Source organism: Crocodylus siamensis, chromosome 3 (assembly GCF_052110815.1).
Source record: "Crocodylus siamensis isolate JL-2025a chromosome 3, ASM5211081v1, whole genome shotgun sequence".
NCBI lineage: Eukaryota > Metazoa > Chordata > Crocodylia > Crocodylidae > Crocodylus > Crocodylus siamensis.
The window spans coordinates 4,234,270-4,254,785 of record NC_143397.1 but is presented as its reverse complement, the minus strand read 5'-3'; the positions used below and the strand labels follow the sequence as shown (position 1 = coordinate 4,254,785).

At 52.8% G+C, this 20,516-nt stretch overlaps 1 protein-coding gene across 3 annotated transcripts; it reads right to left on the bottom strand.

Moving 5' to 3' along the window:
• Nucleotides 1-5,473: 5,473 nt before the first annotated feature.
• Nucleotides 5,474-16,685, bottom strand: LOC149867942 (phospholipase A2 inhibitor and Ly6/PLAUR domain-containing protein-like). 3 transcript variants are annotated; one of them, XM_090037610.1, is made up of 6 exons: nt 16,605-16,685; nt 15,798-15,952; nt 14,386-14,502; nt 13,470-13,619; nt 12,201-12,341; nt 5,474-5,883 (listed from the first exon to the last, which is right to left on the bottom strand). In XM_090037610.1, exons 2-6 carry the CDS (start codon nt 15,844-15,846, stop codon nt 5,660-5,662), a joined length of 681 nt encoding a protein of 226 aa, XP_089893736.1. In that variant the 5' UTR covers nt 15,847-15,952; nt 16,605-16,685; the 3' UTR covers nt 5,474-5,659. The 3 variants fall into 3 exon arrangements, with proteins under 3 accessions (XP_089893736.1, XP_089893735.1, XP_089893737.1); XM_090037609.1 differs by lacking the exon at nt 16,605-16,685 and adding an exon at nt 16,267-16,420; XM_090037611.1 differs by lacking the exons at nt 13,470-13,619; nt 16,605-16,685 and adding an exon at nt 16,267-16,420.
• Nucleotides 16,686-20,516: the final 3,831 nt, after the last annotated feature.

Genomic DNA, 20,516 nt, shown 5'->3' with positions numbered 1-20,516 from the left:
AGTCCTGAGGGAAGGGGGAACCTGCTCCCTCTGCCCACGGGACTGGCATCAGCCACCTGGGTGAGGGGCATCTACCTGGGGAGCTGGAATCTGCCTGGTAACAGGTGATGTATTTCAAATTGGTTGGCTGACAGCCAACTGGGGCTGACCTCCACTGGACCAGGTGACTGAGGTCACAGGGGCTATATAGGTTGTGGGGGGAAGGAGGCGCTCTCTCTCTTCGGCCATGAGGTGAAGCAGCAGCAAAGCAGGGGAGACAGAGCAGCCTGACCACCTGGACCCAGCTCTCTCTCACCCCAAGACTCCAGAGGGGAAACGGGAGACCTCTGGAAGATGTTTGTGAGTGAGCTACTTGAGATCTGGTTAGATATCTAGCTGGGAGTAACTCAGATGCGTGATCAAAAGGCTACCTCAGCCACACTGTTTGCTCTCTAGGATTTCTAAGATATTGCTCAACCCTGTACCCTAGTTTCCCCTACCCCTTGTAATCAACAAAGTTCTCCTTTGTGACCGGTGTGGGAGACTTATTGAGGGGTGGGTCTAAATTATGCCCAAGAGACCCCTTAGGTCTGCGGACTAAGGGAGACTGTCCTTTTTGCCCCCGGACTTGGGGAAGTGCCCCAAGTGCCTGTACTGGGTCGAGTACCCATCAGACTATTAGGCCTGTGTTTCCCCGAGGACACAGGGCCAAGACAGTCCCTTCTCGGGGTGGTGGCGGCTACGTTACCCCCAGGCTAGCAAGCGTGCTCCAGGAAGGGGGTCAGCCGGATGTAAGGCACCCCTAGGGAGGCATTCAGAGCCTGGCAGGTAGTCAGGTGCAGGGAGGTGGGCGGCTCAACACAGGAGCGCCCCCTACTGGCCCGCCACACGCTCCAACGGGCTGGACACTGTGATGAACCCTGTACCATTGTTCAAATGTTGCCCATACCCCCAACTCGGTGTATTGCCTCAGTATTCCCTAATCCGGCCACCGAGGTGTAGCCAGTTAAGTTTACATAGGCCTCCCATAGTGGGACCGGGGAATGTACAGCCCAAGATGCCTAGTAAACTTACTTCTGCTTAGAGGTGGGGGGGAAAGTCCGTTGTAAATCCAGATTAGAACTGGTCTGATAAATGCTGAGCTGGGTGTGAGGGTTGATTAGCATTTGGAGCACAGATTCCCCATCATGCCGTGCTCCCCTGCTTCGCTGATCCCAGAATTCACTGCAGTCTCTGCTTCAGGCGGTCTATTCTCCATTTCTCATGTAAATGAATGGTATCCATCTCAGATACAAATGAGACCTAGGGCAGTTGTTTCACTCTTGTCACCCTTATCTGGAGGGTTTTAGGTGCGTCTCTCACTGCATCTTAATCAGTTTCTGTTTAGGTAGAGGAGGGGGTGGGAATTCTTTGTGAGTCAGACAGGCTGCGTCCTGTGTCCAGGTTCCCCAAGAATATGGAGCTGAGAGGTAACAGTCCTCAGCTTGCAGAGCAGATTTCAATGTCTGCTGGGCATCCATGAGCCATTGGAGTGGCAGTAGCGTGCCGCGAGCCGGGGAGAGTGGGACCCTCTCCTTTCTGGTCTGGAATAAAAACGGCCTGCCAAGGTCTTCCCCTGCTGGAAGCTGCCTCCCAAAACTTTGTGTCTACTTGTGACCACAAGGAGAAAGTCCAGTCTAGGGGGCAGGTTCGGGGGGGCAGTCACTTGAGCGGACATCCTTTCAGTGGGGTGCAGGTTTTGTCCTGAGCAGGTTATATCCCTGCTTCCACCTTCAGTCTTACATCTACAGAAGGGTCCTTGAGGTGTTGCTCAGGAGGATGTCTTACACTCAGCTGGGCCTTGGCCCACAGTTCTGCCAGTCCCCAGTCTCAGTCTCACTGCCCCCAGCTCAACTACCCTGCACTCAGCACCCTCTGCACCTCCAGCCAGCTACGCCCTTCATGCCCACTCCAGCAACCATGCAGCCTCCCCCTCCCAGGCCTTTCCTACCCATCCACCAGCCCAGCCACATTGATAACCACCCCCCCCACTCCAGCCAGCTTTCCCACTTCCTCCAAGCCTCTTGCTCCCATTTTGTCCCCCAACCCATCCCACCAGGGAGCATCCCCATGCACAGGGACATGGAGGCAGGCCTTCCTTTGCCTGGGTGGTGCTGCAAGACAACATGCAGGTGGTTGTGCATTCATTCCTTCCCACATGCCCTCAGGATGTTGCTATTATACCATGAATTCATTGCATGCCAGGGAATCGAAAGCTTTGCACCATGAAGTAAAGCAGCCCAAACCAGAGACTGCCTTAGGGAATATGGCATTCTTCTTCCTGTGCTTTGGTAATGCAGTGGGGTAATAAGGGCAGTATTCAGGTTATGAATTGAAATAGATGGAAGGATCTACCATACATTCCCTTATTACCATTTTAAACACCAGTAGTACACAGCGTGCAAAGGACTGGCTATTTCTATCCAAGAGCCATCACTGCATGTCCCCGCTCCAGCCGTCCACGTGGCCGGCATGGAGTGAGGCAGCAGAAGACAAGGGCAGGTTTGGGTGGCATCACAACGTAAGAGCTGGGGCCTGATGCCCTGAAAAGTGCAGAGTTCCCTGTTGGCATCTGAAGGGGAAGAGTAGCTGAGCGCTAGAGACGGACATAAGTCCCGGAGAGGAGGGAGGCCTCCGCCAGCCTCTGTCGGTGAGCGAAGGGACCCCAGGCTTCATTTCCATGTCAGTTAGGGGATAGATGGAGAAATGTTATGTAGAATATAGATGTGTTTGGACTTTAAGGACAATGAAATAATAAAATAACAACAAAATAAAAATAATTAACCACACTCTTCCAACTTTTCTCTGAACCTATCTTGCATATAAAATGAACTGTTCCAAGCAGGAGATTTTACAGCACCTTCAACTCTCCTATGAAATATGAACTTTCATTTCTATCCAGAAGAACTTTTACTATCTTTTCTCCTATGCCTGATGAAGGGTGTTTGTGCCTGAAAGCTTGCAAAAATCTAGCTGGTCTAATAAAAGATATCACCTCTACCATAACGCCTGATTGCAAGATACTTGGGAACATTTACCTAAAAACATTGATTCATTAACTATTGGTACTGGTTAATTAGATTCATTCAGTGCCATCCCCCTGTTGTTCCCAATAGTTTTCTTTGCTTTCAAATCTTGAAGGCCATTTTTTCCAAGTGGCAGCTTGACCTGATGTCATTTAATTTGATGTTATATAGCTTCATTTTAGCAAGGCTTTGACATAGTCTCCCATGACATTCTCATTAGTAAGCTAAAGAAGTACAGACTAGTTGAAAGCACAGCAATGCAGATATACAACTGGCTAAATCACATGCCCAACGAATAGTCATCAATGCTTGATGTCTGGTTGAGAGGAGGTATCAAGTGGGGCTCCCCAGGGGTCTGCCCTGGATCTGGTATTGTTTATGATCATTAATGATTTGGATGATGGGATTGCATATACGTGTAGCAGTTTTGCAGATGAGACTGGGATAGGTGGACTTGCAGACACCCTGCAGGATATAATTCAGAAGTACTTTGATATAATTCAGAAGTACTTTGATAGATTGGAAAAATGATCTGAAATGAATCAAATAAAAATCAGTAAGTACAAAAGTGCAAAATCCTGCTCTTGGGATAGAAAAATCACATGCAAAAATACATACTGAGAAAAGACCGGCTAGGCCACAGTACTGCAGAGAAGGACCTGGGGGTTATAGTGGAAAGTAAGTTGAATATGAGCCAACAGCATGCACTGGTTGTACATATGTAGATACATATGTAATTATAACTGTATAATATATACATAATTATGTATGTATCTATAATAATAGGCTAGTGGTCTGTATGAATAGGAGCACTGATCTCAAATCACGGAAAGTGAGTCTTCTGCTCTATTCAGCCCAGGTGAATAGTGACCTACTTCAATTGCACTTTTGTGATTTTTATGGAAACCGCAAAAAATGGTATTTCCTGTGAGATTGCACAGAAGCACCCCTCTCCTGCCCGCCCGCCCCCCCCAAAGACTACCAGAATAGAAATAAAGCCCAGCAATCCTTGCAACTATAGCGCACGTGGTTTGAAAGGGAGCGACATGAGGATGAGCTAGTGAGGTGGACTCAGTGAAGGCGCTGGTTAGCAAAGCATAAGGGCTTTGGTGCCATCTTTCAAGAAACCAAATACAGTGGCAATGCTGGAGTCTGAACATGAGTGACTGGCCTCTTGGCCAATCAGTGATGAAGGGCAGAGCTGTCATCAGAAATGAGAGGCCATGAAAACATTATGAAATTGGCTCCATGTGTCACAAGCAGCCTACAGAAATCCCTTCGTCTCACCACAATTTAGGTAGCCTGGACTTCACCTGGAGTCTCGTGGCCATAATTCAAGAAAGACATGGACAAATTAGAAAGAGTCAAACAAAGAGCAACAAAAATGTCAAGAGCTTGAGGAAACTTGATTTATTTTTCATTTATTTATGTAATATATATGCCGCCCTTCCAAAAAAAGGCTGTGTAAGAGAACAGAACAACTTAAAGAGCCACTAGTATATCAAAATGAACCAGATTTAGTAAATAGTACCTTGGCCTAGCTTTGCTTGCTAAATGCCTGCCCCGATAGGGAGGTCTTGCAGTGCATCCCAAAGACATCCAGGCTTGGCTGTGGTGAGCCTCCGAGGAGGGAGTCCCAGAGCTGAGCCCGTAGGAGAAGAGCTTGGAAGAACTGGGACATTTTAGTCTGGAGAAGAAAAGATTGAGCGGTGATTGGATAATAGTTTCCAAATACCTGAAGCGTAGTTATAAAGAGGATGGCAATCAGCCCTTCCTTCTTGGATAGTACAAGGAATGATGGTCTGAGATTGCAGCAAGGGAAATTGAGGTCGGTGATGAGGAAGAACGTGCTGACTATGAGCCTGGTGGAGCTTTGGAAAAGATAATGTGAAAGGGGTTGTGCGAGCTGCATCCTGGGACGTCTTTAGGAGCAGATTCGGCAAGCACCTGCCTGTCTGGGGTGGTTCACACAGGGCTGCTCCTGCCTCGAGCAGCGCTTGGACCACAGGTCCTTTTCAGCCCTACTTCTCCTTACCTTTTTTGATAAGGAACCTCAAAGGGTTTGGTCCCAGCCCTTTTAGCAACCAGCAGTGTCTGGTAAAGTGTTACAGGACTGAAAGGGGACTTTCTGAGGCAGTTTTATGCAGATAGAAACTAGAGTTGTCTCAAGATCTCCTCTTCCTGCTGTTTGCACTGCACAGTGGTATTACGCAGTGTGTCCCTGCATCCCAGCCTGGGACAAACAGCCGCACAATACATCAGAAAACCTAATAAATTAAACAAATGCCAGACGCTAAGATGGATGTGACTTATTAGTGCTGGTCTAGTCTAAATGATTTCCATACACCAACATAACAATATCAAGATTAAGAGAGAAGAAAAGTTTTATTTGTGATTTCTCCCAGAATAACTTTACCCCAGCTTTTAATAAATGGGACTAGAGTAGGGTGATGTGTGTGTGGTCAATCCTCCTTCACATCATGGCCATGTCTTGCGTCCAGGCCTGGGGGTGAAAGAACCAGCGGCGGAGAGAAGCCGTAGCAGGATGGGTCACACACAGGCGAGGAAGCAGAGGGGTCATCATCAGACCTTGCATTTCTTGGCCCTTGGGAACATCAGGACATCGTCTTCGCCAAAATGAGGCCGGCCATGGTGGGAGGAGAGAGGGTGGGTAGCAGGGTCCATCCGGGAGCCTTGCTGGCTGCAGGAGAAGCCGGTTTGCATTCAAGCCTGTTGAAATCCACGGGGAAGCGTAGGAGTTCCTGTATCTTATCTCGTGGCATTTTGCACTCAGACACAGAGGTGCAGCCTTTTACTGCGTGTTTCAAAGTGGCCCGCACTGCAGGGCAGAAGAAACACACACTGAGCATCCCGGGATCTGTCACCGGTCCCTGCAACAACCCCCTCCTAGGCCTCAGAGCCGCTCTCTCCTCCTCTGAGCATTCAACACCCCGACTCCAGTGCCAGGACGCACATCAGGTCCTGAACTGACACCGTAAACTCGTCCCTGGTCTTTTCTCTTGACACGATCTAGAGAGTTTGTGTCATTTCAAGAGGGGATGAATTCACTTTGATTTCCATGAAGTGCAAAGGCTAGGGAGACTGTGGGGTGGATGATGGGCCTGGGATTAGCAGGTGGATTTCTGCATATTCTTGTTTGCTGTCTAATTTCCAAAGACTACTAGAGGACAAGAAACTTTGTGACTTTTACCTCCCCAAGGAATCCCTCTGCTTGTGCTTTGCACCGAGGAATTGTCTAATCTGGCAACCTCGGGGCAGCAATACAGCTGCAAGATGATCACATCATAGAGATTGTGCAAATAACCACGCACTGAAAACCAAACACGGGTTTTCTTCAGTCCGGTTGCTTCATTATGTTGTTACAGTAACCTTGCAAGGTCTCTGTCAGAGACTGAAAAGGCTGATCCGTCTCTGATGAAATGCTGGCGTTGAGAGTTTTGTGGCTGAGACTCTGGGGGTTTCTTCCAAGCAGCAAGACAGTCTGCATTGCTCTCTTTACAGGAAATGGCTACTGGAGGAAGTTGCTCCCTGGGAAGCTGGTACTGGCTGTGGGGACTGCGATTTCTGAAAGAAAGGGCTGTGTGCAAGCTGTCTGTGCCCACCTCTGCCCAAGGACGCGTGTCTATGGTGTGAGTGAGTGAGTCACACTCACATCTCCAGCTTCCCTGGCTCTCTCGTCCCCTCCAAGAGGAGGCAAATCTGCTACCATCAACACACAAACTTTCTTATAACCAATAATCTGCTTTCCCAGAGTGGCGGTCTCAGCTGGGGGCGGCCTGTGGACAGCCCAGCACCAGAGCTGGCCCTGGCTGCATGGTTTTCCCCCGGGTGCTTTAACACTGGGAAAAAGCCCTGTCAGATTAGGAGGCTTTTTCATCCAGGTCCCTGCCACCCGCGGTCTTAGACATGTTCCCCCTCCCTTTTATTCAATAGTCCTTGTGGCGGGCCAGTAGGGGGTGCTCCTGCATTGAGCTGCCCACCTCCCTGCGCCCGACTACCTGCTAGGCTCCAAATGCCTCCCTAGGGGGGCCTCACGTCTGGCCAACCCCCTTCCTGAAGCACACTCGCTAGTCTGGGAATAACGTAGCCGCCACCACCCCAAGAAGGGACTGTCTAGGCCCTGTGTCCTCAGGTAAACACAGGCCTAACATCCTACGGGTACTCGACCCAGTACAGGCTCTTGGGGCACTTCCCCAAGTCCGGGGGCAAAAAGTAAAGTCTCCCTTAGTCCACAGACCTAAGGGGTCTCTTAGGCATAATTTAGACCCACCCCTCAATAAATCTCCCACACCAGTCATAAAGGAAGACTTTATTGGTTACAGGGGTAGGATGAAAATAGGGTACAAGATTGAGCAATATCCTAGAAATCCTAAAGAGCAAAAAGCCTGGCTGAGGTAGCCTTTTGATCATGCATCTGTGTTACTGCCAGCTAGATATCTACCCAGATCTCGATTAGCTTACTCACAAGCATCTTCCAGAGGCTAGTGAAGTTTCCCCTCTGGAGGCAGGCGGTTTCCAGCTCATGAGTTTGGGGGAGAGAGAGAGCCAGTTTCAGATGGTTAAGCTTCTCTGAGTCCTCCACATGGCTGCTGCCCCCTCCTCCTGGGTGGTCCTAACTTATATAGCCCCGTAACCTCATTCACCTGGGCCAGTGGAGGTCATCCCCAGTTGGCTGTCTGCCAACCAATTTGGAATACATCACCTGTTACCAGGCAGATCCCAGCCCACCAGGTAGATGCCCCTCACCCAGGTACCAGTTCCGTAGGCAGAGGGAGCACGTTTCCCCCCTCCCTCAGGACTGCAGCCAGCTCAGGTTACCTAAAAAGACAGGCTGAGGTGTGACTCCTCCGTGCTGGGCCCATCTAATCATGTTGTCACAGGGCAGAGATCTTGGGGAGAAACCAAGGTGACTTTCTGCCACACTTCCCCCCCCTTTATAAAGCTTGGATCCGTAGCTTCACAGAGGTATGGAGACAAGTGTGCTAGTTTGGAGGGGTCACTTTTCAACCTTAAAGAGAAATTACACCCCACATAATACTGATCCTAACAATAAAACATATAAAACATAACAGCACATTCAGGAACTTCCCCGCCCGAGCGCTCTCAAGCAGGTCTGAGTCCACCCGACCCCCTACCCAGAGTCCTTTCATGACAGGGCATCTGCGACCACGTTCTGGCTTCCCTTGATGTGCTCGACGGTGAAGTTGAACTCCTGAAGCTGTCAGGTCCATCACTGAAGCTCGGCATTGGAGTCTTGCATCGTCTGTAACCACTGCAGTGGGGCATGGTCCGGTAGGACGGTGAATGGCTGCCCCCATAGATAGGGCCTCAGCTTGTTCAGTGCCCAGACGATTGCCAGACACTCCTTCTCGATAGACAACAGGTTTCACTCCCGAGGAATTAACTTCCAGCTGAGGTACACCACGGGGTGCCGCGTCCCTTGGTGACGTAGAAGGGTTCATCCAAAAGCGATGCCTTCAGGATTGGTTGTTTGACCAAGGCAGCCTTTAGGGTGTCGAATGCTTCTTGGCACCCCGGCCTCCAGACCACTGGATCAGGGCTGCCCTTCTTGGTCAGCTCATGTAGGGGAGCCTTTCTCTTGTCCCCACTTTTGCCCGTCCGCTGGCACGTCTCGCAAGATTGGCAGTAGTCCATCACATTCTGGGCAATTCGGGGCCAATAAAGGTTTGCCTGCAGCCGCTGGCGTGTCCATTCCCTGCCCATGTGACCAGCACACGGTAAATTGTGAGCCATGGAGAGCAATTGTTGTCTGTATTTGCGAGGTACTATGATCCGGCGATGGGGTTTCCAGGTCTGGGCACGGCTCTTTGGCACCCACAACCGGTAGAGAAGTCCCTTATCCCAGACCACCTGCTCCCTCTTCTCTGGAGTGAACTCAGTCTCTTGCTCCTGAGCTATCTGCCAGAGGTGCTCCAGGCTGCGGTCCGCCAGAACCTCCTGCTTGAACTCCTCTTGCATGGCTAAGCCACCAGCAGAGAGTTCGGGGGCTCCTGCGGGGAGTGCACCTTCACCCTCAGGGACTTCCCTGGACTCCTCCCCGAGAGTCTCGCCTCCCTCTGTCACTGACAGACTAGACATCTCCCTGGGACTGTCACTTAGCCCACCCTCGGGGTTGCTAGTTCCCTCAGGAACTGGTGTGCAATCACCCTCCGCTGGGGCCTCTCCCAGGGCAGCCAATGGTGTGGCTGTCTCTTGGGGAGTTTCTAATCCTCCCCCTCTAGCCTTTCCGCTCTGCAGATGAGTCACCACATTAATGCAGTAGGACTCTAGCTCCAGGACCTGGTCCACCTCCCAGTGCCGGAGTTCTAGCTCTATGATATCCTATCCCACCAGGATGGGAACCGGAGCCCCTTCCAGCACCCCCCATTTCTACATGCATCGCGCAGCCTCTCCACTCGATGGGTGGACGGGTTACCTGTACCTCAAATGGTGGAGACCCCACCCCTTGAATGGTAAAGGTCCTCCCTGGGATAATATCTGCAGGTGAAACCAGGTTGGCATCGATTAATGTCACGCTGGACCCTGTGTCCAGTTCCCCAATAAGGGTTCTCCCATTGACCGTTATCTTGGTCCGGTGGGGGCCACCACCTCCCCTGGGTTTGTGATCCTGTAGCAACAGGCACGCCCCTCGGGGGAGCTCAGGCCTCCCCCCTCACTGCGTACAGCTGTTGCATGTCTGACGGGCTTGGGTTTGGTGCTTAACTTTGGGCAGTTGGGCTTGATGTGGCCCGGCTCCCCGCAGTTATAGCACCCCCTCTTTTCCGAATTGGGAGGTTTGGTCAAATCAGGGGCCTCCTTACGCTCGGTCTGGGATGGCCCCTTTTCCCCTTTTGGACCTGGCCCTCCCCTCCCCCCTCTTTGGACCCCTTTATGTTCCTTCCCAGAGTAGGGAGGCTTCTTGTCTGACCCCTCACGATTAAGCAACAGCTGATCCACGATTTCAGCGGCCTCAAAGCCAGTTTTGGGGCCCCTGTCCTTGACTAGGGTTTTAATCTGCCTTGGACATTGGTAGTAAAATCGGTCCAGCACCATAAGATGGAGCAGCTTCTCTCTAGTGTCAGCCTTGGCTCCGTCCACCCATTTAATGAGTGCATCCCACAACAGGGCCATAAAATCAGTCATTGACTTCTCGGACCGTGGGACGAGATTCCTGAATTTTTTCCGAAAATAGTCCAGTCCTAACTTGAACCTTGAAGACACGGCCTGTTTAAAGGCATCATAGTCATCCGCTGCATCTGAGGGCAGGCTGTTCAGGACCACCGCCAGGTCGCCATCTACCAAAGTGGCGATGTGCAGCATGTACTCCTCCTCAGGCACCTTCAACCGTTGGGCTTGCCTTTCAAAGATGCTGAGGAATACGTCGGAGTCATCTCTGGGTCGGTAGCGAGCGAAGGCTGAGGAGTTCGGTTTGGGGCGTTCCCCGGGCGCTCGCAGAGGGCCCGCATCTTCCCCGTTGGGCTGCAGATGGAGTACCTCTAGTTCGTGCTTGCACTTGGCCTCTGCCTCTTCGGCCTCAGCCTCACGCTGGGCTGTCTTCTCCACCAGCTCCATCCTTTTCAGCTCCAGCTGTGCCTTCTCACACTGGACCTCCAGCTCCATCTTTTTCAGCTCCAGCTCATGCTTGAGCTTGCCCTGTCACTCCTCCATAGGGGTTGATCTCCCTGAGGACTGCGGACTTGGCATGCGGTGCTGTGATTCTGGGGAGGACTCAGGAGTTGGCGAGTGTGGAGGTTGCTCTGTGGCTGAGTCATTGTCACTCACAAGTTTAATCAGTTCTTCCTTCTTTAGCCCTTTCGTCACATGAAGGCCTCTCTCTTTCGCCCGTTCCTTTAGTTCAGGCACGGTCATTTGGACATACTCGTCCACCATCCTGGCTATCTACACTATCCAGTCGACCCGATGCCAAATTAGAAATTGTTTCCTTAAGGGATTTCCATGACTCTATTACTCTTCCCAAATTATGCCTGTAAAACAGCAGGGTATTCATATCCCACCACTGCCACCACGTGTGGCAGGCCAGTAGGGGGCGCTCCTGTGTTGAGCCGCCCATCTCCCTGCGCCCGACCACCTTCCAGGCTCCTAATGCCTCCCTAGGGGTGCCTTATGTCCAGCCGACCCCCTTCCCGGAGCACACTCGCTAGCCTGGGGGTAACGTAGCCGCCACCACCCCAAGAATGGACTCACTCTCGGCCCTGTGTCCTCGGGGAAACACAGGCCTAATGTCCTATGGGTTCTCAACCCAGTACAGGCACTTGGGGCACTTCCCCAAGTCAGGGGGCAAAAAGGACAGTCTCCCTTAGTCTGCAGACCTAAGGGGTCTCTTAGGCATAATTTAGACCCACCCCTCAATAAGTTTCCCACACCGGTCAAAAAGGAGAACTTTATTGGTTACAGGGGTAGGGTGAAAATAGGGTACAAGATTAAGCAATATCCTAGAAATCCTAAAAGGCAAACAGCCTGGCTGAGGTAGCCTTTTGATCACGCATCTAAGTTACTGCCAGCTAGATATCTAACCAGATCTCGAGTAGCGTACTCACAAGCATCTTCCAGAGGCTAGTGAAGTTTCCCCTCTGGAGGCAGGCGGTTTCCAGCTCGTGAGTTTGGGGGAGAGGGAGCCAGTTTCAGATGGTAAGGCTTCTCTGAGTCCCCCGCGTGGCTGCTGCCCCCTCCTCCTGGGCAGTTCTAACTTATATAGCCCCTGTGACCTCATTCACCTGGGCCAGTGGAGGCCAGCTCTGGTTGGCTGTCCGCCAACCAATTTGAAATACATCACCAGTTGCCGGGAAGGTTCCAGCCCACCAGGTAGATGCCTCTCACCCAGGTGGCTGATGCCAGTCACCTAGGCAGAGGGAGCAGGTTCCCCCTCCCTCAGGACTGCAGCCAGCTCAGGTTACCTAAAGAGACCGGCTGAGGTGTGACTCCTCTGTGCTGAGCCCATCTAATCACATTGTCACAGGGCAGAGATCTTGGGGAGAAACCAAGGTGGCTTTCTGCCACAGTCCTCAGCTCTACTTCCATTAAATGTGCCGCCTTTTAGTTCTCTTGCATGCATTTCTTGCATTGGGGTTTGTAAGATCAAACAAAAGATGAGTGAACAGAATGAATAACACTTACCCTTGTGAAGTGACCCTCTGAAATCAATGCAGTGGGTCTCAGACCCGGTACAATGTACAATCTCATTGCCACAGTCGTAAGATCCAACACTGAAGCACGCCGGACACTGCAAGCCATTGGGAGTGGTGTTGACTGGTGGCACTGGAAACAATCAGATGACAGTCGGGTTTGACAGGGTTAGAAGGGAAATGTCTGCATTCGAGATCTCCCCGTCAGCCTCTAAACCTTGCGGGCTGGGGCCACAGCTGTAGCTCAGGACGTGCATGAGCAGCACGGTCCGGTGTCCCCTGGTCTCCTGCGTGAAGCCCTGAAATCTTTCTCTGCTCACTGGGAGTCTCCAGGCCGGTGCATTTTGCCTCCCCGCCCCAGGCCCGTGGGGGATTACCCAGTGCAAGGTGCCCTGCAGGGAGGGCAACGCTTCTCCGGAGCTCAGGACCACCTGCAGCAGGGCAAGGGAGACCTGCCGCCGGCAGCCCCCCACACGTAACCTGTCCCGCTTGCTGGGCAACAGGCCTGTCCCTGCCAGGCTCTGAGCAAACTGTGCTCTTGCTCCAAGGAGGCTCCCGGCATCCGGGGCTGCATTGGCAGGAGCGGTGCCAGCACATCGAGGGCGTGATCCTTCCCCTCTACTCTGCTCTGGGGAGGCCACATCTGCAGTCCTGTGTCCAGCTGTGGCAGCCATCACTACAGAAAGGATGTGGACACATTGGAGAGAGTCTAGCGGAGGTCAAGGAAAATGTTTTCAGTGCCCAGGAGAGGCTAAGGGAACGAAGATGATTGAGTCTGCAGAAGAGAAGACCAAGGGGGATTGAACAGCAGCCTTCATCTCCCTGCAGGGGGGCTGCAAAGAGGACAGAGCTGGACTTGTCTCATTGGGGGCAGATGACAGGACAAGGAGCAATGGGCTCAAGTTGCAGCAGGGAAAGTTGAGGTTAGATAGTAGGAAAAACTTTCTCACTGGGAAGTTGGGTGAGGCACTGCATCAGGTTACCCAGAGAGGTGGTGCAAGCTGAATCCCTGGGAGTTTATAATACCTGGTTAGACAAAGCCTTGTCTGGGATGATGTAGTTGGGGCTAGTCCTGCTTTGAGCAGTGGGTTGGACTACATGTGACCTCCTCAGGTCCCTTTCAGCCCTCATTTTCTAGTATACTATAACCCCCCCCGGGGTGGTGCCAGCTCAGGACAAAGCAGGACTCATAACTGTGATCCAAGCATGAGCCTCTTGTGATGGCTGGATGGGGAGAGGCAGAGGACCGGGTTAGACATACATTGCAGAGATACTGTTTGACAGGCCTCTCCACTGCAGCAGGCACTCCTTCTGAATCTTAAATCCTTCCCCCAAAATATGTTAAAATGACTGTTGTGACACACATTGGACGTGACACAGGACTTCCAGTACAACAGGATCTTCACTCCACCTGGAACAAAGAAGGATCCAGAATGGAGTTAACGAACCACGCTCGTTACCGATGGACTTTCCTCCCTGCTCTGGTTTCTTTGCTGCCCTGGTGCGGCATGACCTTGCCCCCACATCATATACCCATCATGACAGAGTCGGAGGATCCTGGACTCCTCCTGAAGGAGGCCCTGGCACCACCATGTCTGAGACACCAGGGACACGAGGTATTTAGGAGTACTCAAGCCCCCTCTCAACCTATATTTGTCTGCCATAGGCACCCAGGGCTTAGTTAAATTGCTCTCATGAACTTCCCCATGTCTTCAGCAAGTTCAGTAATTCTCTCTCTCCGTCCATCCATATTTCCGCACCCAGCTCCTCCCCGGAGCGGCACGTAGCTGGCCAGACGATGCCGCCATGGTTAGGCTGAGTCGTGGCCATTCAACGTGTTCCCGTCCAGGAGCCCAGCGCGGGGACCCTGGAGCACCAAGCTGGAGGTGGATGCAAAGAGACGCACGCTCCTGCCCAGCTAACAGCCGAGGGGTCCAGCAAGTGCTCAGAGAGGTGCGTCGGGCAGTGAGCTGGATATTTGGGCCTCCTGTCTGCTCTTCCCTGCCGGCGCGAGAAGGGGCAGGACACACTGGCGGGGTTAGTAACTGCACCTCGAGCTCTTCATCACAGGGCACCAAAGGACTTCACAAGAGGCTTCATCCTGGACCTTGAATTTCAAGGGAAATGGAAGTTGTGGGGTGGGGAAGTAAAGCTATTTTAAATTACCTCCCACCTACCTAATACCTCTTCACCTTTGATAATACCACAGGTATCTTGGCCAGGATCGCAGGTCTCCATGGAGCCAGAACAGTTTTGCCCAACCCCACGGCAAACTTCACACTGGAGAGTGCTGCCTGGAGGGGAAAGACATCCGTCATCCCTCAAGTGAGGGTTACCCCCATTTCTCCTCCCAGCCTCCCTGCTTCCCCTTCTGCATCTCCCTCCACCTCTGAGCGCTATTGCAGCCAGCCCACGTGAGCGACAAAGCAGCTGCCACCTCCTCTTTCTTCTTCCCCGTCTGCCCCTGCATTTGCCCCAGTTTCTTCTTACATTTCTCACATTTTATTTGCTATTTGCTTATTCCTGTCATTGATCTGAACTCACAAACAGCCCAGCCCCGTGATCTTGTCTTCCCTGAAGCACATGATTTTTCTGGGCAAGGCTCTAAATACAGGGAAGCGGATTTAGAGCTGGGTCCAAAAAGGTAGGTGAGGGTCAAACGGTCACAAAAGGAGGCCAAAAACATCTGATTCCCTCCCTGTCCACCTGCCTGGCACTTGTGCCCCACGGTGCCCATCCCCACAGGATCTGAGCGTGAGGGATCAGGCAGTGTCCGAGGGATGTGGCTGGACGAGCCCAGAAGGGACGTGGCCTGGGTGCCGAGAGGCTTGGCCACGATGCACGCCCTTGGTCCAAAGCCCTGCTGTACAGGATGAGGCTGGCAGCCATCGGGACCTGTCCTGCAGTACGTGGCACTTCCCAGACCGCCCTGAGAGAAGGGGGCTGAGAAGGGGCTGGAGGGGCAGGAGCTGGATGGGGCTGGGTTCAGGTCAGCCATCAGGCATGGGGGGTGGGAGCAGGAGGTGGGGCGAGGGAAGCTGGGGTGCGGGGCGGCTTCCAGGGACGGAGACATGAAGAAGGGAGAACAGGAGCAGGAGGTGCTGTGGGCATTGCCTCGCATCGGCTGGTCCCTTGGTGCCCGGGCACCAGCTCGCTGCCCCCACCATCACCCTCCTGCAGGCAGCGTGTGGCAGCATCTTCCTATTCTTCCCTTCTTCACGGTACGGGTGGTCACAATTTGGAAAGGGCGTCCGAGGCAAGTGGTGCTCTCCCCTAACTTGGGGGCCTTTAAGAGAAGGCTGGGTAGACGTCTGGCTGGGATCAGTTTCCTTCTGGGTGCTGGGCACAGGGCTGGGAGGACTCTGCGGAGCAGCCCAGCGCGTCACTGGCTCCATCCTGGGCAGGGGCCCAGAGGGACCTCGTGCAGCTCTCACCTTCCAGTGGGAAACTCCAGCTCCCGTCTCCTCCCACCCACGCTCCTGGTGCCATCCCTGTCTCGGCACCCGCGCCCCCCTCCCGGGGGAGTTTTAGAGCAGTCCCAGGGCTAGTCCTCTGCCCTGTCCTGCAGCCTCGGCGCCAGGAGACTCACCTTGGTCGAGGACAGCCAAGAGGATGTAGAGGATGACGGGTGCTTTCATGGTGCAGAGGAGAGAGCCGGAGGCACTGGCCACGGGTCTCTTGACTTCTTGGTGGATGCAGAGCAATTCTGTCCTGACCGGCTGCTCTCAGAGGACACCGCAAGCGCTGTTTTGAGAAAATGAGAATAAAATGAGCTTGCATCATGCCATCTGGCACTGGGAAACCACCGTTATGTTTATGTCAGTGGAGCTTTGTTTCACAAGTTTCCTGACAGCATACAGCTGGTCACAAGCTCTTCCGCCCGTGAAAGTCACTCCTCCTGCTCCCAGCCTGCCATGGAGCCCTGAACCTGCCTCTGAAGACAGAGGAGACCCCTCAAAGACAGAAACCCCAGGTCCCATGGGTCCCCTCTCCCTGGATGTCCTATATGAGAGCACCCCGGACCAGGGGTCCAGCAGGACCAGGAAGGACCCACTGACGTGCTGCTCCGGGCAGGCATCTCCCACCGGTCGTGGGCCTGGTGCTCCTGTTTGGCATACAAAGAGGGCCTGGACCATGCTCCTTTCTTCATTTGGCCCCAACACCACTGGTGCAGGCACAGCCCTGGCAGCGTCCCTGCATCCCGGCTGGGATCCCAATGCAGAGACAGTAGAGAATGACACTGCGCATCCTTGACACGGGAAAGTATTACGTCCACCACTTCTTTATCATGGCATCTCAGGGTCCCACGCAGCAACTCCTCCAATTTGGTATCAAGGAAGCTTTATCCATAACCCCCAGACTGTACAGACTTCCTTTAAGAGTGTATATATCCGACCTGACAGGCGAGATAAGAGCTTCACAGCACTGCTCTTTGGTCAGCTGACCCTCAGACCCCTTGCTGGGTGCCTGATGTTCCTTGGTGTTTTCTAGCCCAATTTCCAAAGGCAGGAAACACAGCAGCTGCCTCTGTCTCCCACGGCATGCTGGCACACCCGTATGGTCCAACTTTCTCTTTTTATACTTCTGCATTTGCAGGTTTTTTTGTCACCAGCACCAATCATATATCAAGCTTATATTTTTACCATATATAGATTTTAAAACAAAATGCACAGGAATGACTGCAGTTGCCAACTTGACGTTTAATTTACAGTATCTGACTTCCATCTTGGGCCTGGTCTTGCCCAAAACCTTAGCACGACTCAAGATCTCGTGCTACAGAAAGCACCTAGGATTCACCTGATTCACTCCCTCTGGCTGCGGAGAGATCGCAACTCCCAATTCATTGCATCCCTAGGTGCAGAGGAAGAGGCGGGAAGCCCATAAGAAAATCCGGCCCTTGAAGAGCGCTTCATCCTACCAACCGCTCCTTAGTGCTGGCTTCTTGCCCAGGACAGCTGGTGGGGAGCAGCACTGGGAGCTCAGGTGCACGCTGCAGCTCTGCCTGGAGCCTGGTCTAAGACAGCGCTGGCTCGCAGGACACCATGCGTTCACTCCGCAAGGCCATTCAGACGCCTCCTGCTCCTGATTGTGCCCATGCAAGATGTGACATTAGAGCGATTGTGATCCTTTCCCTTGCCCTGTTTTGGGAGCAGGGAGAAATTCAATCCTGTGCTTTGGCCAATGTCACCTGGGATTGTCTCCTTCCCTAAACAGCCTTTGGAAATGCAACTTCCTGGGGGAGGGATGCTGGAGCCCGGGGACGGCGCTGCGGTCTCCAGCACCGCTGTCCCGCAGGATGAAAACACAGACCCAAGGATGGGGCTCCTGAAAGGGATGCCCGCAAACGCCTCCAGGACCCCATACACAGGACCTAAAGAAAGGTGTTTAAGGTTTGTGTAGACAAAGCCGTGGCTGGGGTGATGTAGCTGGGGCTGGTCCTGCTCGGAGCAGGGGTCGAACTGGATGTGACCTCCTGAAGATCTCACCCTGGGGCCAGTGCAACGCTCCCATCGGGGCCAAGGGGCTGCTCCTGAGGATATCCCAGGTGCACTCTCCTGCAGTCCTGTGGACACAGTTCAAGAAGGATCAGCTCAGGAAGTCAGGGGCAAAGGTGGTATTCTCCTCCATCCTTCCAGCTGGCAGTAGCCAGAGGTGCCAGGATGCCTGCATCAGAGTAGTCAACTGGCGGCTCGAGATGGTGTCTCTGGGAGGGCTTCAGATCCTACAACCACGACCAGCACTTCCAGGGGGAGGCTTCCTGCGATGGGACGATCTTCATGTCTCTCCTAGAGGTAACCATCTCTTCTCCCACAGGGTGGCTGATCTCCTCTGAAGAGATTTAAACTAGGTTTGACGGAGGACAGGGAACCGGTGGTCGATGAGAACCCAGGGTTGGAGAACCACTATCAAGGCGCCGGCCCTAACCAGGTGAGCACTAAGGGGAACACTTACCATCAAGGCAAAGGGGCAGCAAGAGCACCCATTCAGAGGGGGCTAAAATGTCTTTACACAAATGCCAGGAGTATGGGGAATAAGCAGGGGGAGCTCACACTCCTACTTGCTAGCACACAGTATGACCTAGTCGGCTTCACTGAAACATGGCGGGATTCGACGCACGACTGGGTGGTGGGCATTGCGGGGTACTGGTTGTATAGGTGTGACAGAGTGTGAAGAAAAGGTGGGGGTGCAGGTCTCTGTGTCAAGGAGCAGTACACATCATCCATCATCAAGGTGGGGGTAGAGGAGGGGAATACCGAGACATTGTGGGTGAGGATTCAGGGGGCAGGGGACAAGGACTTGGTAGTGGGGGTCTACTACAGACCTCCTCACCAGGATGATGAAATAGAGGAGGTATTCTCCAGGCAGCTCTCAGATGCCATTCGGGTGAGGGAGGCAGTGGTGATGGGGGACCTAACTTACCCAGACATGAGCTGGAAGGAACAGGCAGCCAAAACAAGCCGCTCATGGGGGTTCTTACACTGCGTGCAGGACCTCCACCTAACCCAGGAGGTGTCCAGTCCCAGCAGGGGTAGTGCCCTGCTAGCCATGGTCTTAGCAACAGGGGATGATCTCACAGGGGACCTGCAAGTACACAGTAACCTGGCAGATAGTGACCATCACTTGGTAGAGATCACTATCCAGCGAAGGGTGAGAAAAATATCCAGTGAGGCTAAAGTGTTAGACTTCAGAAGCGCCAACTTTTGTAAACTTAGCAGGCTAGTTAGTAACTGAACTCAAGAGCATCGAGCTTTAGGCGGTTCAGGGGGGTTGCTCAAGCAACTGGGCCCACCATCAACCTGCCCTCAAGACTGGAGTTTCTCCCTGTGGCCACAAGTAGACACAATGCTTTGGGAAGCAGCTTCCAGCAGAGGGAAATGCCAAGAGGTTGGCAGGCCAGTTTTATTCCAGAGCAGAAAGCAGCAGGGTCCCACTCTCTCCAGCTTGCAGCAGAGCACAACGGGTCATGGACGCCCAGGACACAGTGAGATCTGCCCTGCAAGCTGAGGACCTGGTGCTGCCCCAGGGAGGCCTCTTCCCAAACGCACCGTGCTCCTCTGTCACAGCCAGGACAGGGGCCAGGGGCAGGTGAGCTGCATGGATCAATGGGGAGAGGAGGAATTACCAGGATATGGGGTGACCATGGGCCTGATGATGTAATTATAAGCCTGGAAAACATTCCCCAGAGAGACTCAGTAAATCCTGCACAGCCCCTGCGCTATTGTAACGGGGGTGTTGCAAAGGGATCCCCGCTGACTGGGAGGATGTTTTCTCTGCACAAATCATTCCCCCTCTGCTCCCTTCTCCCAGATGGACTCTCACCCTGGGGCCAGTGCAGCGCTCCCATCAGGGCCAAGGGGCTGGTCCTGAGCATATCCCAGGTGCACTCCCCTGCAGTCCTGTGGTGAGCCTTCAAGAAGGACATGGTCAGATTAGAAAGAGTCAAACAAAGAGCAACAAAAATGTCAAGATCTCTTTAAAACTTGATTTATTCTTCACTTATTTATGCAATGCATACACCGCCCTTCCCAAAAAAGGGCTCTGTAGGAGAATAGAACAACGTTAAGGGCCACTAGTATATCAAAATGAACCAGATTTAGTAAACAATACCTTGGCCTAGCTTTGCTTGCTAAATGCCTGCCCCAATAGGGAGGTCTTGCAGTCTTCCCAAAGACATCCAGGCTCGGCTGCGGTGAGTCTCCGAGGAGGGAGTCCCAGAGCTGAGCCCGTAGGAGAAGAGCTTGGAAGAACTGGGACATTTTAGTCTGGAGAAGAAAAGATTGAGCGGGGATTGGATAATAGTTTGCAAATATCAGAAGTGTAGTTATAAGAAGGATGGCAATCAGCCCTTCCTTCTTGGATAGTACAAGGAATGATGGTCTGAGATTGCAGCAAGGGAAATTGAGGCCGGCGATGGGGAAGAACGTGCTGACTATGAGCCTGGTGGAGCTTTGGAAAAGATAACGTGAAAGGGGTTGTGTGAGCTGCATCCTGGGACGTCTTTAAGAGCAGATTCGGCAAGCACCTGCCTGTCTGGGGTGGTTCACACAGGGCTGCTCCTGCCTAGAGCAGCGCTTGGACTACAGGTCCTTTTCAGCCCTACTTTTCCTTAAGTTTTTTGATAAGGAACCTTAAAGGGTTTGGTCCCAGCCCTTTTAGTAACCAGCAGTGTCTGGTAAAGTGTTACAGGACTGAAAGGGGACTTTCTGAGGCTGTTTTATGAAGATAGAAACTAGAGTTGTCTCAAGATCTCCTCTTCCTGCTGTTTGCACTGCACAGCAGTATTATGCACTGTGTCCCTATGTTGCAC